The sequence below is a fragment of the Podarcis muralis genome, chromosome 7 (assembly GCF_964188315.1).
Source record: "Podarcis muralis chromosome 7, rPodMur119.hap1.1, whole genome shotgun sequence".
NCBI lineage: Eukaryota > Metazoa > Chordata > Lepidosauria > Squamata > Lacertidae > Podarcis > Podarcis muralis.
This window is the reverse complement of record NC_135661.1, coordinates 10,735,782-10,752,273: the sequence shown is the minus strand read 5'-3', so window position 1 is coordinate 10,752,273 and position 16,492 is coordinate 10,735,782. Positions and strand designations below refer to the sequence as shown.

The 16,492-nt window shown below is 49.2% G+C and overlaps 1 protein-coding gene across 1 annotated transcript in view; it reads right to left on the bottom strand.

Annotated features, from left to right (window-relative positions):
* XPO7 (exportin 7) overlaps positions 1 to 16,492 on the bottom strand; it is a 55,162-nt gene that overhangs the window by 12,059 nt on the left and 26,611 nt on the right. Inside the window, exons 12-19 of the mRNA XM_028741245.2 lie at positions 15,847 to 16,040; positions 9,413 to 9,518; positions 8,100 to 8,235; positions 7,075 to 7,148; positions 6,146 to 6,226; positions 4,827 to 4,890; positions 2,052 to 2,160; positions 1,657 to 1,763 (exon numbers count right to left, since the gene is read on the bottom strand). Coding sequence (XP_028597078.1) covers positions 1,657 to 1,763; positions 2,052 to 2,160; positions 4,827 to 4,890; positions 6,146 to 6,226; positions 7,075 to 7,148; positions 8,100 to 8,235; positions 9,413 to 9,518; positions 15,847 to 16,040 — 871 coding nt within the window. The remainder of the gene's footprint in view (positions 1 to 1,656; positions 1,764 to 2,051; positions 2,161 to 4,826; positions 4,891 to 6,145; positions 6,227 to 7,074; positions 7,149 to 8,099; positions 8,236 to 9,412; positions 9,519 to 15,846; positions 16,041 to 16,492) is intronic.

The following is a 16,492-nucleotide window of genomic DNA, read 5'->3' as shown; positions in this document are numbered from 1 at the left end:
GCTATCAAGCAGATATTGCATTGCCAGGGAGGCTAGAGTGTATTTTTCTGAAGACCCAGACACTGGTAACATTAACTGGTGCCTTCCTTTTGCTGGAGTCAATGTACGGCCAAAACTGTTGCTAGGATGATCCCCTTCTCCCGCGTTTCTCCTTCCCGAAGGGAAGGTGTGAATTGTCAAGGGCACATTTGGCTTGGGCTGGGACTCTGGTTTGTTCTGGGAGCAATGGTGTCATCTGACATCAACGCTGTGCCCCGATTCTGCAATCCTCTAGCCCCCAGATGGGCGGGGTACAAATAAAATAAAGAGTAAGAATAATGTCTCAATTAGCATGTCATGTCATTGAGGGCTTCTTCCCCGAATAGTTTGAAACTCTGATCAGGAACCACAGAAAGGTTTGTTTTAGAGGTCGTTTCCATGATTCAGTGTTTAGGCCATAAATTCATTCTAAGCACACCACCATCTTCTTGTAGGGTGAGAAGAAAAAGGAAAAAATATATATCGCATACAGGCTAGCATCTGCTGCCTGTGAGAGTTTTAAGAGTCCTGTGAAATGATCAGGGCCAGATAAGAGAAAAAGCCCCCCCTCTGCTGCCAACTGGGGTATAAATGGGTGGGAAATAAATAAATAAATATCCATGATGAGAGTCTGTTTCCAGAGTGGTTGTCTGCCCACCTCCCGCTGAATGAAATTAAGGACTGGTCATTGCTCTTTTCAGGCCAGGATTGCACGATGAGCCTGATGGCTTTACAGTTCAGGTGGCAGGTAGCATCCTGAAAGCTCAATGAGGTCTGTATGCAGCGAGAAAAAATTTAAGTGGCCAAACACAGGCAGCCACCTAACTAAGCACTGCAGAAGGAGGAAGGGGAGGGAAAAGAACTACTGGTAGCCAAAAGAGAACGAGGAAGTTCAGAGAGGCAGAAGGGCTCTGACAAACATCTAGCCCAGGGGTAGGCAACCTAAGGCCCAGGGGCCAGATGCGGCCCAATCGCCTTCTCAATCCGGCCCGCGGATGGTCCAGAAATCAGTGTGTTTTTACATGAGTAGAATGTGTCCTTTTATTTAAAATGCACCTCTGGGTTATTTGTGGGGCATAGGAATTCGTTCATCCCCCCCCCCCCTCCCCGCAAAATATAGTCCAGCCCCCCACATGGTCTAAGGGACGGTGGACTAGCCCACGGCTGGAAAAGGTGGCTGACCTCTGGTCTAGCCTCAATAGCAGGCAGGACCAGGAATTTGAGGGGTGTGTGTGTGTTGAGGGAGAGCCTCCTCCTAATGGCCTGATGCAGTATGCTTGATTTGTAAAAGACCTGCCTTGAGCCCAAGTCAAAGGATACCATCCTCCACTGACAGGTAATCCCTGCTTCAGATTCTGAAGGAGGCTGGCCATCGCTAGAGACTGTATGTGGAAGAGCCCTCTAGGTTGCACACACAAGCTGAGTGAGAGCCTCCAAGCCAGGTTTTGCCAACCAGGCGCCCCCTAGAAGTTTGGGACTCCAGTTTGCATCAGTCCCAGTGAGCAGGGCCATTGGCTGATAGGTTAAGCTGAAGTCCAGAAAGTTTTGCCAAGCAGGAGAAAGATGCTCTCCGTGGCTTGAAGGCTTGTGCGAGGAGGTGGCTGAAGATTGGGGGAGCGAGAGCTGGACCTTCCTTACCTTTGCCTCCTGCTCATTGAAGGTGTTGGTGCTGAACATCTGCGCCACCGTCTCGAAGGCAGCTGTGAGGGGCAGCATAAACTGCTCATACTGATCCTCGTCCTCCCCTGGAAGAGAGGCATGAAGGACTGTTATCTTCTACAGCCCTGTGCACAGCAACACACGCCACAAATCTGGGGTCGCCGTCAGCAGAACTAATTCTCCTCAATTGGCCCGTCTAGTGAACTTTGGGGTGCTAATGTGTACAAGATAAAGATCAACATTCAGATTCCCCCTCCCCAGCCTAGCAGATTTGTTTGCTTTACAGGAAGTTAGCTTATTAACTGCCCCCACCAATAATTAAATTAGTTAAGACTAGAAAAGTCTAGTGGGCCCGTAAGAACAGAGTGCAATACCTAGGTCCACCATGAGGAGGCGCCCAAGTGCAGTGTAGAAAGTTGTCCGACATCTCATATCACTCAGGTTGGACTGATTGTTAATACCCAAGAACGAAAAGTGCTCACTCTGTTGAAGAACAAAAATTAGGTTATTGAGGAGCAGCTGGTCAGGGGGCAGGTTTTGTGCCTGGCTTGTGCCCACACTGGCTAGTCAAGAGCACACTGTCTTCCTTGCCCTGCTTTCGGCAGTTGAGGCAGCTTGTCTAGAATTTGGTAATCAACCCCAGCTGTCAAGTGCCTGTAGCTCCACTAGATTACTTACAATGCACAGGATTTTTCACTTCTCTTTGTATTCAAGTGCCATGTTTTAGACATGGTAATGAAATTCAATTTGAATGGTCAACAGAAGTGTGAATAACAGGAAATCATAGCAAAACATCCTCTTTTTAGTATTTACTTGCGTAATTTGTAGCACTTTAGCTAGCATTTGAAATGCTATCACCAATACTAAAGGTAAAGGTAAAGGTACCCCTGCCCGTACGGGCCAGTCTTGACAGACTCTAGGGTTGTGCGCCCATCTCACTCAAGAGACCGGGGGCCAGCGCTGTCCGGAGACACTTCTGGGTCACGTGGCCAGTGTGACAAAGCTGCATCTGGCGAGCCAGCGCAGCACACGGAAATGCCGTTTACCTTCCCGCCAGTAAGCGGTCCCTATTTATCTACTTGCACCCGGGGGTGCTTTCGAACTGCTAGGTTGGCAGGCGCTGGGACCGAACAACGGGAGCGCACCCCGCCGCGGGGATTCGAACCGCCGACCTTTCGATCGGCAAGCCCTAGGCGCTGAGGCTTTTACCCACAGCGCCACCCGCGTCCCTTTATCACCAATACTAGGCAGCCATAAAAAGGCCTGGACCTGTGCATACAAGGCAGAGCTGTCATGAGCTTGTGGGGCACAGCAGTCAAATGTGGATGACTCAAGTCAAATGCCCAAGCATTGTAAAGGTAACAGGCGAAGCAACTTTGAACCGGTCTGTATCCTGAAAATTAACAACCGCAAAAAGCTATGCAAACCCTTACCCAAAAGGACTAGAACAGCCTAGAAAACAGACCTCTTTAGCACCTTCCAGAGGTCATTAGCCATACACTCTAATGGGAAAGAAAAAGGCAAGGATCCTGACAAGCTTCTCTTCACAAGGGCTGGGGGCATGTGTTTATTTAAAATATTTTAATCCCAGGCTCAAAGCAACTCTAATACACTCTAGGAAAAAAAAACATTTTGCATACTCTCTACACCAGGGGTAGGCAACCTAAGGCCTGCGGGCTGGATGCGGCCCAATCGCCTTCTCAATCCGGTCCACGGACGGTCAGGGAATCTGTGTGTTTTTACATGAGTAGAATGTGTCCTTTTATTTAAAATGCATCTCTGGGTTATTTGTGGGGCATAGGAATTCATTCATTCCCCCCCCAAATATACTCTGGCCCCCCACATGGTCTGAGGGACGGTGGACTGGCCAACGGCTGAAAAAGGTTGCTGACCCCTGCTCTACACAGCAAGAGGAACTGGTCTCTCTCTTGCTTCTGCTCGTATTTCAGATGCTTTGATATCTCAGATCCAGGGTTGCAGAGGTGTGTGCAAAGGAGATGACAGACTATAAACTCATGGAGCGGGAGCTAAGGGGCCTGCCTAGTTACCTGGGGATGCAATAGTCATTTCCAGGCAAGCAGAAAGACAAGGCTTTTATAAACTGAAAGGGTTCTCTCTCTTTTTCAGGTTGTCATTATCTTACAAGGGACTAACAGAAGGGCAGGTCTGCAGGCCGGATTTGAGGGTCCATAACAGTCACAGAAGACACCCCAGAGCTCCCTTGCCACGCAGATTTGGGGACAAACCTTTGGAAGGACAAGGAAGGACAATGGGTTCTGCCCAAGAACAAAACAGCAGGCTTCTGGCAATCTTGAAGGGCAGCCGTGTTTCAAACACGTAGTCCAGCCTCTAGATCTGTGCTTCCCAAAGTGGGTGGTACGGCTCCTTCCGGAGTGTGGGGGTGACCTGGGGGGTGCTAAGAGGCAGGAGGGCAGCAGAGGGGCACCGGAGGTGTAAATGAGTGATAGGCTTTGGAAACCTGGCATCATTGGATCGAGTTCACCAATTTTGTTTAATTAATTGAACTCATTGTCTTTTGGATAAATGTACAATTAATGGTTACTGTTTTGAATTTTACTGTGCTATTATCTGCCTTACTGGGCTGTGCAAACCACTATTCTGTATGTTTTTTATAGGGTGGGGGCACTGCGGATAAGCTTACGGAACCAAAGGAGTGGGACCTCAAAAATGTTTGGGAACCACTGATCTAGAATAACTCATTTGTGGCATATCTACAAAGACAACTGAGGAACTGAGCCTGGAATGCTGGGGATGTCGCATGGGAATTGGAGGGGGCGGCAGAGATGCTGCTAGCACTGCTGCCCTCAATTCCTCAAGTTACAGTCTCTCTCCATCTCTGCCTGTCTCTCACATTGTCAGCACAGAGGCCTCCCATGATGATTCATGCATGGATGTAGGAGAATTTTGCCATCTAGAAGCACGGCATGAAAAGCCGCCACAGGGGGCAGCGCAGCACAAGCAACAACCCTTGAGAGGAGACATGAGAGCTGCCATGTATTCAGCAGAGACCTTGGGAACAGAAGCTACCTGGGCCAGGAAGACTTCATCCTAAGGAACCATCAGGGACACCTTTCACCGTGCAAATCCACTCAACCTCAGTGAAGCACCAGAGATGGCTGAAAGCTTACCGTGTGATTGTTCAGCATGAACTGCACAGCGCTGAGTTTCACCAGTTTCCTAACGCTGCTGTAGGTAGAAGCCATGTTAAGGAAACAGCACCAGTCAAAAAGTGGTTAGAAAGCCCTGGGAGGATGAAGGGATGATTCCTGGGACTGCCAACAAGGTAGCCTCATGCAAACCCGGGAAGATGGGTTCCTCAACCTGGTACTCTCCAGATTGTTCTGACTACAACTTCCACCACCCCAGCCAGCGTGACTGATTGAGTTAGGCCCTTAATGTCGAAGGTGCCTATTGCAATATCTGCAGTTGCATTCACACACTCCGTCCCTGACCCATAGGTCAGGCTGGCTAGTGACCCTAAGAACTTGATGAGTGCCTGCTGGATCAGGCAAATGTTCCATCCAGTCCAGCATTCTGCTCTCACAGTGGCCAACCAGGTGCAAGCAGGATCTGAGCACAAGAGCCCTCTCCCCTCCCGTGGTTTCCAGTAATGGATTTTCAGAAACACTGCTGCCTCCAACTGTGGGGGCAGAACATAGCCACCACGGGATTTTCACCTTCCTTCTGCTGTGTGCAAGTTACCTGCTCTGCAAGTACATTCATGTGGTAGATCTGCTCCCTAGTTATGGTCAGGACTGCAGAGATTAATCTGCATTGGGCTGGGAGGCAACTTCTGGGTCCTCTTCCAACCCATAATTATTGATTAATAGTTTGCTTTTTAAAATCCTAGTTGCACCTACCCAAATAGGCTAAGCTTCTTCCCCAATTTATCTGCACTTTACAAATACAAAGCGAGTTGAGAAAATGAACTTAACCTGTTCTAGTGCAAAAGAAGAGTTTGGATTTGAAATCCCGCTTTATCACTACCCGAAGGAGTCTCAAAGCAGCTCACAATCTCCTTTTCCCTTCCTCCCCCACAACAAACACTCTGTGAGGTGAGTGGGGCTGAGAGACTTCAGAGAAGTGTGACTGGCCCAAGGTCACCCAGCAGCTGCATGTGGAGGAGTGGAGACCCGAACCCGGTTCACCAGATTATGAGTCTATTGCTCTTAACCACTACACCACACTGGCTCTCTACAAAACCCTAGTACTTAGCTGGAATCAATTGCCTAGGGGGTAGGAGCCATTTTTTTCTGGGCAAAATGAGAAATGGGATGATGATTTTGAGGCAGACCAAAGTTATCAAGTGCCAGGCTTGAAATGGGACAGTGAGCCCTGAAGGACATCAAAGCAAGGAAGCCTGGCTTTGCCTGACAGCTGCCTGCAACTGTGACGATGTGTCCGTTGGGTGCCCAAACCCAAGGAAGAGGTCTGCTGAAAAGGATATCCAATGGAGAGGTCGTTGAGAAGCTGTAGTGTCTTGGAGGTGATCGGCTCACACCGCCCCCAGTACTTCAGGTTGGTGATGCTAGAAGGGGAGAGAAAAAAATGCACTCAGATTCAAGACTGCCCCTCCTTTCTCTCACCCATCTCCATCCTCCCCATAAGCCACAGACAACGACACAAGCCAGAAAAGACCAGCGTAAAGTCACAGTACTTACATTTGGTTGACTAGAAAATTATCCTTCAGATAATCTTCACTACTTGGATCCCAAAGCTACACTGGCCCAAACTCAGGGCCCGTGGAATGCTGTGGCACTGATGGGCCGATTTCTGCAGCAAGGGCAAGAGAATCCTGCGGCAGTGACAACACGCCCCTCTGCCGTGAGGCAACCTGCCCCGTCCACCACCGGCTGCAGAATTCCAGAAGCCCTTGTGAAGAGTCTCACCCAGCAGCCACAGGCCTCAAGGTGGGCAGCCAAGGGCTGATTCGGCCTGGGGGCTAGGGAGGGAAGCGCTTGACCCCCTTGACCCCTCAGGAGCTCGACTGGCTCATCCCAGGCCACACTTCCAAGAAGGGAGCCTTCAAGAAGGGAGCAATGCTAGCAGGGGGTGGGCAAGGGCAGAACAGTCCTGCCTTGGAAGGTGGCTGGCATGCAAAACGGAGCATGCCTTTTCACTCCTGCCTAGGCAGGTGAGTTCCTCTCCAGGGAAAACTACTGCTAGGAGGAGAAATCTCATGTGGGGGAAGGTGTAGAGGTGGAGGACGACGACAGGTGCATCTCTGGAGCAGCCCATCAGCCAAACTCAGGCCCAAGGTTCGGCCTGTAGCCGGGAGGTGTTCCTTCTCTACTCTCTGAGCACCCCAGCAGAGGCTCAAGGGCTTCAGAGATGTATGATGGACAAGTGCAACTGGCAAGGAGTCAGAACACTTACATTTTCCCTATGAAGACACTCAGGACCATGGTCTCATCATTCAGCCCGAGGACCTCCGAGAGCCGCCGATATAGCTAGAAGCGGGAAACAAAGTCAAGCTTAGAGGCTTCAGTAGAAATTGTTATTTTTCCTTTAAGGCCACAGGTGCCTGGAGGAAACAGAAGCCTAGCAAGTCAGGAAAAAGAAAACACAACACTCAATGGCTGTTTAGTATGGCACCTGTCTCCTAGAATCATTTAAGAATACAGTCATATCTTGGGTTGAATGTGCTTCAGGTTGAGCGCTTTTGAGTTGCGCTCCACGGCAACCCTGAAGTAACAGAGCACGTTACTTCCAGGTTTCGCCGCTCACGCATGCGCAGATGCTCAAAATGACGTCACGCGCATGCGTGGAAGCAGCAAAACGCGACCCGCGCATGCGCACCATCGCATCTTACGTTCTATTCAGGATGCGAACGGGGCTCCGGAATGGATCCCATTCGCATTCCGAGGTACCACTGTACAAGAAGAGCCTGCTGCAACAGGCCAATGGCCCATCTAGTCCAGCATCCTGTTCTCACTGCAGTTATGCAGGATTTGAGCACAAGAGCTACTCTCCCCTCCAGTGCTTCCCAGCAACTGGTATTCAGAAGCGTTTCGGCCTAACTGTGGAGGCAGAGCATAGTTATTGTGGCTAGTAGTCATCAATAGCTATATAGAGCTCAGGCTTTCTTTCCTGCTGCTTGTGGGGAGGCTCTTTCAGGCTTCATAGCCATGCTGCCCTCTGTCTAGCCCAGACCTCACCCAGGTATTCCCCATTTGGAGGCAGCTGCATTCACTTGGAACTCCTCCAAGCACCCTGCACCTCTTGATTTGGGTACAGAGAAAACATTTGACTTCTGCTTTGGCCACTAGCCTTAACCGTGGCCGACTTCCAACAGCCAGCAATTCACAAAAAAGCAGTCGCAGGTGGAGCCTTTCATTATGCCATGAGAGCAGGTAGGCCCGAAAACATAAAAGCCACTAGGAGGCCGAGGAGACATTTACCTTGGAAGACTTCTGCACCTGGTCTCCGATGTAGATCTTCCGGAACTGCTCAAAGAAGCTCAGCATGGCAAGCTCCAGCTTCTCATTGCCGGCCTGAGCCAGGCGTGAGTCGGTTAGGTTCATGAGCTGAAGAACCCTAGAGAGGCAACAAGTGAGGGGGTGGGAATTGAAGGTCATGCAACATCACAGAGGCTCAGTACTTAGCCAGCAAGTTTGAGATTGCCCCTGCCATGAGGAAAGGTGCCTCTTGTTACCCCATGTTAGATGGACGCAGGCATTCAGAGCATGAGCTGCAGAACTCTGCACAAACTTTCGACACTAGGAGAGGGGGCTAACTGTAGGGCAGGCGCATGCGTCACTGGACACCAGACTGAAGATGCAGCCACAGGCAGGTAGGCAGCCTGCGGCCATGACAGTCACCACTGGAAGGTGCCTCTGAGACGCAGGACTTGCTCCAGTTCACTGGTGTCCACATGCAAGAATGAATTGTATTGATGGGCAGGGGGAATATTCAGTCAGGCTTCTGTGCTCTCTGCAGGCTGAAAATGACTCAATGCACTGCCCAAAATTTTAGGTAGGATTGAGCCAAAGAGGGTGCAGTGATTTTTCTTTGATTAACCACTCCAGTTGTGATGTTTAAAACAGCTTTTACTTGGTCACAACAACAGCAACCATTGGGAATTCACAAAAGCAGCATTCAAAGGCTTGTGAGTAAACACAGGCATATCTAGTGGCATTCCTGTGCATTAACTCTACACAAGCAGAAAAATTAAGTCACAATCTCAGAGGAAAAGCATGCATGCATGATCAGAGATGGATGCCGCAACTGGCGTGGATTAATTGAAGGAAATCCACTACAAGGGCTTAAAAGACTCTCAAGGATCCCTGACCTGTGTGGAATTTTAAGTATTCAGTCAAGTTCAAAATGCTTCTCACCCAACATTTTCTGTTGTTTTAGAAGCTTTTTCTACACTTTCCTAATTATGTTTTACCCCAGAATGCACAACTTGTATTTGGCAAGAGGAACCTCTCTATGTGAAATCAGTCTCTGTGGAATAAGATGGAGATTTGTATAATCTGTTCTGCTTCCACTAATTCTGGGATGGACGTTCCTCAGAGTTCAAACTTGTGCAGTACACAGCCCTCGTGATAACCCTGAAGGTAAGAGCAACCACAGAGCTGTGCCACTAATTCTCCCACCCACCCAGCCAGCCACCAATCCCAGATAACAGCTCTTCATTATGGCCCTTTCCATATTCTAGTGTTTTCAGCATGAAGAAACCAGGGCTGCTAAGGAATCCAACGGCTCCTACCGACAAACCAGCTCGCCGTCCATTGCGTCCTGCTCATCTGTGCTGGCAAAAGACACTCGACCACCAATCACAGCCCCAATGATATAGACGAGCCACGTCAGACGTCCTGAAACCAGAAGAGCAAGAGTCCTGATCCACATAAGTGTTTCCCTGAAAAGCTAAGATCAAGGTCCAACAACTGGGGAAGGTAGGATTCCCTTACAGACCATACTAAAAATATCTCAACCACTCTACTCCTGGGGGAAAAAGGAGGGGGGAGTGAGTTTCTACTGTTTTCCTGACAATCTGTTGCGCTGCTGATCTGTTCTTATAGTTAGACCTACATTGGCTCTCAGTATGTTTCCGAGCACAATTCAAAGTGCTGGTGCTGAGCTTTAAAGCCCTAAACATTCTGATTCCGAGGGCAGCCCAGAAGGGTTGAATGCCATGAGAGAGGCAGGAACATCTCCTTCTTTTTAAATCTAAGGGCTTATCCACACTTAAATTTTGCCCTGTTCTTTCCAGGCTGTGCTTTAAATATCCACCTCTGAGTGTGTTCAAGGAGAGGTGTGGCTTTCCCTGCTAAAACCTGCTCTTTTAGGCCGGAAGGTTTGAGGCCTAGTTCTCCAACTGTCACTCCTCATTGGAGTGACACTCCTCCAACTGTCACTTCCTTATTGAGAATGCCTGCCGGAAGGAGAAAACGAGGTGCAAAGAGCCAGAAGAGCATTATTGGGACTCAAAATTCCTCTAAAACAAAGAATCGGCAGAGAGCCAACGCCATCTGCCCTGGCTCAGAAACAGAGCGGTTTGAGGAAACCGAGAAAACGGAGCAAATAGAACAAACAGTGAGTAACAACGTTGGGGGGACCTCACCCCCCCTTAAGGAGGATGTCAATGACCCGACCCCCCTCCTCCCAGAGAAAGCTAATCCGTCCAAGAGGGCAAGAGCAGGAGGGATTCCTCCCACTCCTAACGCTGACCCACCCATGCCTCTAGAACAAGATATCAGAGGAGCCTGCTTTCAACCAATTCGGGATACGCTCCCCTACCAAGAGTTTTGCATGTTGTCTGCAGAAACTATGGTTCTGGTTCTCCAAAGACTGGATGAAATCCTCACCAGAATAGTTAACATTGAGAAACAATTGGATACTAGTTCCTCCCCTTTAAATGCCCAAGGGCTTAAAAGGATGATAAGAAATGACCCTGTTAACAACTCACCAACTCAAACTATGGATGAAGTGAGGTCCTGTCAAGTCTTGCAAACAAACCAGATAATGCTTGAGATTCACCGATACACTCATAGGTGGATGAACCGCAGACAAATTACTATGTCCTTGTCTCAGCTCCTGAATTACCATTACTGAAATGTAGATCTAGAAAATTTCCACTTCCTGCCTACCTTGAGAAACACCATGCGCCTATTTATGACCTTTAGGTCATCAACCCTCCCATCTCGACTCATGGAGATAAAGGATACCCTATGGTGGTTCCACTCTCTCCGCCCAGTGAGGGTATTTAAGGACGAAACTAGGAGGCAATTGGTCCCTTGCATAGAGTCAAAGCTAATGCGGATAAAGGAAACCAAGCTCAACACTAGAAATACTAATTGCCCGAAGGAAGAAAAGAACTCTCTAAGCCTAGAATTACAAGACCTGAAGAAGAGGCTAATGAGTATAAAGACTGAGATTTCTACCCAAAATATAAGGACAGTAGAGCATAGAGCACAATATTTAAAGACGTCCAACAGCTCTTTATCCCATAGAAAGACATCAGTGCAACTCCCTGTTCCCTTTTCAAACGACACCAAATTAGATGAGGAATTTGGCACCTCCGACATTTCTATGGCAACAGCACCTAAAGAACTCTATGTTGCTGACAATCTGGAGATATCCAGCACCAACTCTACATCTGGACCTTTGCCTAATGTTCCAAAAACTTATCAGAATGATCAGCCTTCTCTACTGTACTCCTGGCGAGACAGGATGGACAGATCTTCCGAATTCGAATCTGGCTCTTTGTTGGCCAGTGATCCACATTTTATAACACATACCTCATTAATACTTCCACAGCCACAGATAGAACCAACAATCCTCCAATTAACCCAGGAGGGAGAGGGGGATTGACAGTTAATGAAACACCATGGGACTGTCCCCCCCGCTTGGGGTGCAGTTGGTTGGGTTTTATCTTCTAGGGATACTTACCCTATCAGACCTCCACCTCTTTCCCATACCATTTTGACCCAGGAGTCCTGGCCCAAGGATGACTTGTTATTGAGGGGATGTTACCCATCTATTGGGGAGGCTAGTATGGGATCTGGGATTTCCACAATTGAAGGGCTAGGGAGGAATGGCGGTGGGGCTAGATATCTCTATTGGCGAAGGGTTTCGAGATGCAGTGATCCTCGAACCCCTTCCAATCTACGCCCCATCCCAAGGGATGAGGGTAGGGAGAGCAAGGATTACACACCTCTGTCATTGGTGCTGTGCAATGCCAGGTCCATAGGCAACAAAACCGCCACCATGCGTGACTTTTTTGTCTCGCAGGGGATTGACCTGGCTTGCGTGACGGAGACCTGGGTACGGAAAGGCAAAGAAGTCTCCCTACATGAGATAACACCCCCAGGTTTCTCTGTCCTCCACCAATCGCAGACTGTGGGTCGGGGGGGAGGAGTAGCGTTGTTATTCCGGGAGGATTGCTCTTTCAGAGCTCTGCCATCACCGGCGATCTCCGGCATTGAATGTGTTGGTCTCGTGTGGGGCACCAAGGAGAGCTTGGCTGTCTGGCTGGTGTACCGACCACCCAGCACACCTGCAGACACCCTGTCAGACCTGCTGGAGGTGGTGGCGGGCTGGGCCTTGGAGTTCCCAAACCTACCGGTTTTGGGAGACTTCAACGTCCATGCTGATGCCGCTCCCTCCTCACAGGCTCTGGACCTAGTGACTTCCATGGCAACACTAGGGCTCTCCCAGTTTGTTTTGGGCCCCACTCATCAAGCAGGCCACACGCTGGATCTGATCTTTGGGGTTGGCATAGATGTGATCATGCTCCCCGCTGTGGAAGTGCCATGGTCTGATCACTACGCTTTGAAAGCCAAGATTGACTTCCCGCTCCTCCCCGGCTCGGGTGGCGAACCTATTTGGGCTCGTCCGCGAAAACTGATGGATCCTGATAGATTCCGACAAGCCTTGCGGAACCCTGCTCCTCCTGGCGACTCATTAGATGACCTTGTTGAGGACTGGAATAACCGGCTCTTGGCAGCCATTGATGAGATCGCGCCTAAGCGCCCTCTACGACCCCGTCGAAACCGGGCCCCTTGGTTTACTGAGGAGCTCCGGAAAAAGGAAGCGGGATCTCAGACGGCTAGAGCGAGTATGGCGATGGACTCGTGACGGAGCCTCAAGAACATCTTATAGGACGCTTATGAAAGCCTATGAGATGGCTATGAAAGCTGCTAAGAAATCTTACTTTGCAGCTTCCATTGCATCCGCTAGCTCTCGCCCGGCACAACTTTTTAGAATAATTAGGTCAATAACGTCCTTAGGAGGACAACCAAATTTAAGCACAAATTCGACCCACAGCTGTGAGGCATTCGCGAGCTTTTTTGCGGAGAAAGTCCTGTTGCTCCGCCGTGACCTCCCTGCCAATTTAGATACAGTGACTGAACTGGAGGCCCCTCGACTGACTTCAGGTCCAGTGTTGGACCATTTTGATCGGATACTCCCTACTGATGTGGATAGATTCCTCCAAGTTGGTAGGCCCACCACCTGCCTCCTTGATCCGTGCCCGTCTTGGCTGATTAGGGAGTGTCCAGATGTTGCGCGGACCCCCCTGGTTGAAATTATCAATTTGTCCCTTGACACAGGGACATTCCCAGGGGAACTGAAGGAAGCAGTGGTGTGTCCACTCTTAAAGAAAACTTCATTAGATCCCTTAGACCTATCCAATTACTGCCCAGTTTCAAATCTTCCATACCAGGGTAAGGTAATTGAGAGAGCGGTTGCTGAACAGCTTGGTAGGTTTCTGGAGGAAACATCGGCATTAGATCCATTTCAGTCCGGTTTCCGTCCTGGTTTTGGGACGGAGACGGCTCTGGTTGCCCTAACAGATGATATCCGTAGACAACTGGATCGAGGCGGGTCAGGACTGCTGATCCTTTTAGATTTGTCAGCAGCCTTTGACATGGTCGATCATGATCTTCTGGACCACCGCCTCGCAGACGTGGGGATACAGGGCATAGCCCGTAACTGGTTGTGCTCTTTTATCTCTGGTCGGGGACAGAGGGTGGCACTAGGGAGGGAAATGTCGTCGCGCCACTCCTTGGTGTGTGGAGTGCCGCAGGGCGCAATTCTCTCCCCAATGCTTTTTAACATCTTTATGCGCCCCCTTGCCCAGATTATCCGGAGCTTTGGGCTGGGCTGTCACCAATATGCTGATGACACTCAGCTCTATCTGCTGATGGATGGCCACACCGACTCGGCCCCGAACACATTGACCAGATGCTTGGAAGCTGTGGCTGGATGGTTTCGTGGGAGCCGATTGAAACTAAATCCTTCGAAGACAGAGGTCCTATGGCTAGGTCGGGATGGAATGGGGATGAGGGACCAACTCCCTTCTCTTGCGGGGGCCCAATTAGTGCCATTGCCTTCCGTTAAGAGTTTGGGTGTAATCCTTGACGCCTCCCTTTCCATGGAGGCGCAAGTTACAGCAACAGCCAAGGCGACATTTTTCCACCTTCGCCGCATCAAGCAGTTGGTCCCTTACCTTTCCCGCCCCGACCTGGCCACAGTGATCCATGCGACGGTCACCTCCAGGCTTGACTACTGTAATTCGCTCTACACGGGGCTGCCCTTGAAGCTGTCCCAGAAACTCCAGCGGGTGCAGAATGCTGCAGCGAGGCTCCTCACGGGGTCTTTGCCATGGGAGCATATTCACCCAGTGCTTTTCAAGGTGCACTGGCTCCCGGTGGAGTACAGGGTCAGATTTAAGGTGCTGCTTTTGACCTTTAAAGCCCTTCACGGCCTAGGACCCTCGTACCTACGGGACCGCCTCTCCTGGTATGGCCCACGGAGAACCTCAAGGTCCATAAATAACAACACCCTAGTGGTCCCAGGCCCTAAGGAAGTTAGATTGGCTTCAACCAGAGCCAGGGCCTTTTCAACTCTGGCTCCGGCCTGGTGGAACACTCTGCCTCATGAGACCAGGGCCCTACAGGATCTGATTTCTTTCCGCAGGGCCTGTAAGTCAGAGTTGTTCCACCTGGCCTTTGGCTTGGAGCCAATTTGATTCCCTCCCTCCCTCTCTTTCTGTTTTCTTTTCCTTCTCCTCCTTCAATGAGGCTACATTTTAATATTTTAATGTTCCATTATTTTAATGTTGTATTTTATTTTTGTTTTTAAGTTGTAATCATCCATCTTGTTTTTATTATTGCTTGTAAGCCGCTCTGAGCTCAGCCTTGGCTGAGGAGGGCAGGGTATAAATAAAAAATTATTATTATTATTATTATTATTATTATTATTATTATTATTATTATTATTAAACGGCCTCGGTCCAGTATACCTGAAGGAGCGTCTCCACCCCCATCGTTCTGCCCGGACACTGAGGTCCAGCGCCGAGGGCCTTCTGGCGGTTCCCTCGCTGTGAGAAGCCAAGTTACAGGGAACCAGGCAGAGGGCCTTCTCGGTAGTGGCACCTGCCCTGTGGAACGCCCTGCCACCAGACGTCAAAGAGAAAAATAACTACCAAACTTTTAGAAGACATCTGAAGGCAGCCCTGTTTAGGGAAGCTTTTAATGTTTAATAGGTTATTGTATTTAGTGTTTTGTTGGAAGCCGGCCAGAGTGGCTGGGGAAACCCAGCCAGATGGGCGGGGTATAAATAATAAATTATCATTATTATCATCATCATCATCATCATTGGTTTTAAATAGCAGATTATGCCAGCACTTTAATTTCTTCTGCCTCCTAACCACAGCCAACCTTTGAACAAATGCTATTCTTTTTTATTTAACCTCAGCAGTTTCAACCAGCATCTAATAGGTTCTAATGCCCCTTTCCTCTGATATTTTTCTCTCAAGTTGAAAATTGCCACCTACTCTCTTACTGTCCCAAAGTCCTTTGCCATTTCCACTGCTCCATTACTGCAACACATACTGTAATTTGCAGCAAATGATGCAAGATAGGGCAGCAAAACAGAGTCCCTTCCTGCCGTATCTGCTTTGCTGACAAAATCTCTGGAGGAGAGCAATTTATGTCCCCTTTTCCAAGATCTGTTCAAAGCGGTTTACAACCTGAAAAATTCACAGCAAATACCCATGACAAACTAATTAAAATATGCACAAAGTACACTGGGTTGGCTAAAGGGTGAAGGAGCAGCAGCAACCTATACAACCCCTTTCCCCGAAATCTTCTTTGCTGTGATGGACAGGAGTGATGCAGCTGATCTCTGGGCCCTCACCTTCCTGCACAGCCACATCCACAGGGATGGCCGTCGCACTCTGCAACAGCTCCTGGTAGGACTGAGCTGACTGGTCAAACAGCTGCACAAGGAGAGCACACGTCTTCTCATATTCACAGCGCCCGATAGTGGACAGCTGGTCTAGCTGCTGCTGCACCAGGCCCGTGTCGTCCAGCGGATCTTCCAAGCCGTCTCTGCATGGGGAGCAAGCAGAAAGGCAGGGAGAGAGAGTGAAACGCGGCTCCCAGAAGGTGGACCAAGCTTGTTTCCCAAAGAACGCACCTCAGTTCTCACCTCTAGGCTGTAAGGCAAGGCCCACTATGCTGTTGTTTTGTGGCAACTCTCTGGAGGAGGCCAGCAAATCCACCTGTAAATCACTACCTGGCAGCTCTGTTGAGCCTGAGGCCCACATTTTGTTAAACTGGAAATATTCATTCAGTCATTCATTTATGCTGATGCAATTTTACCTGTTTACCTTATGATAGAATTGTTTAGCTGTTTATTGGTTGTGTTGATATGATTTTGAATTTTTTCAATATCATTTTTCTATGGTTTTTAATTTTTTTTTTACTTTGCTTCCCACTCTGGGACTGAGAACATTCAAATAAAGAGGGGGCTACAAATAAGACTGATAAGTAAATAAATA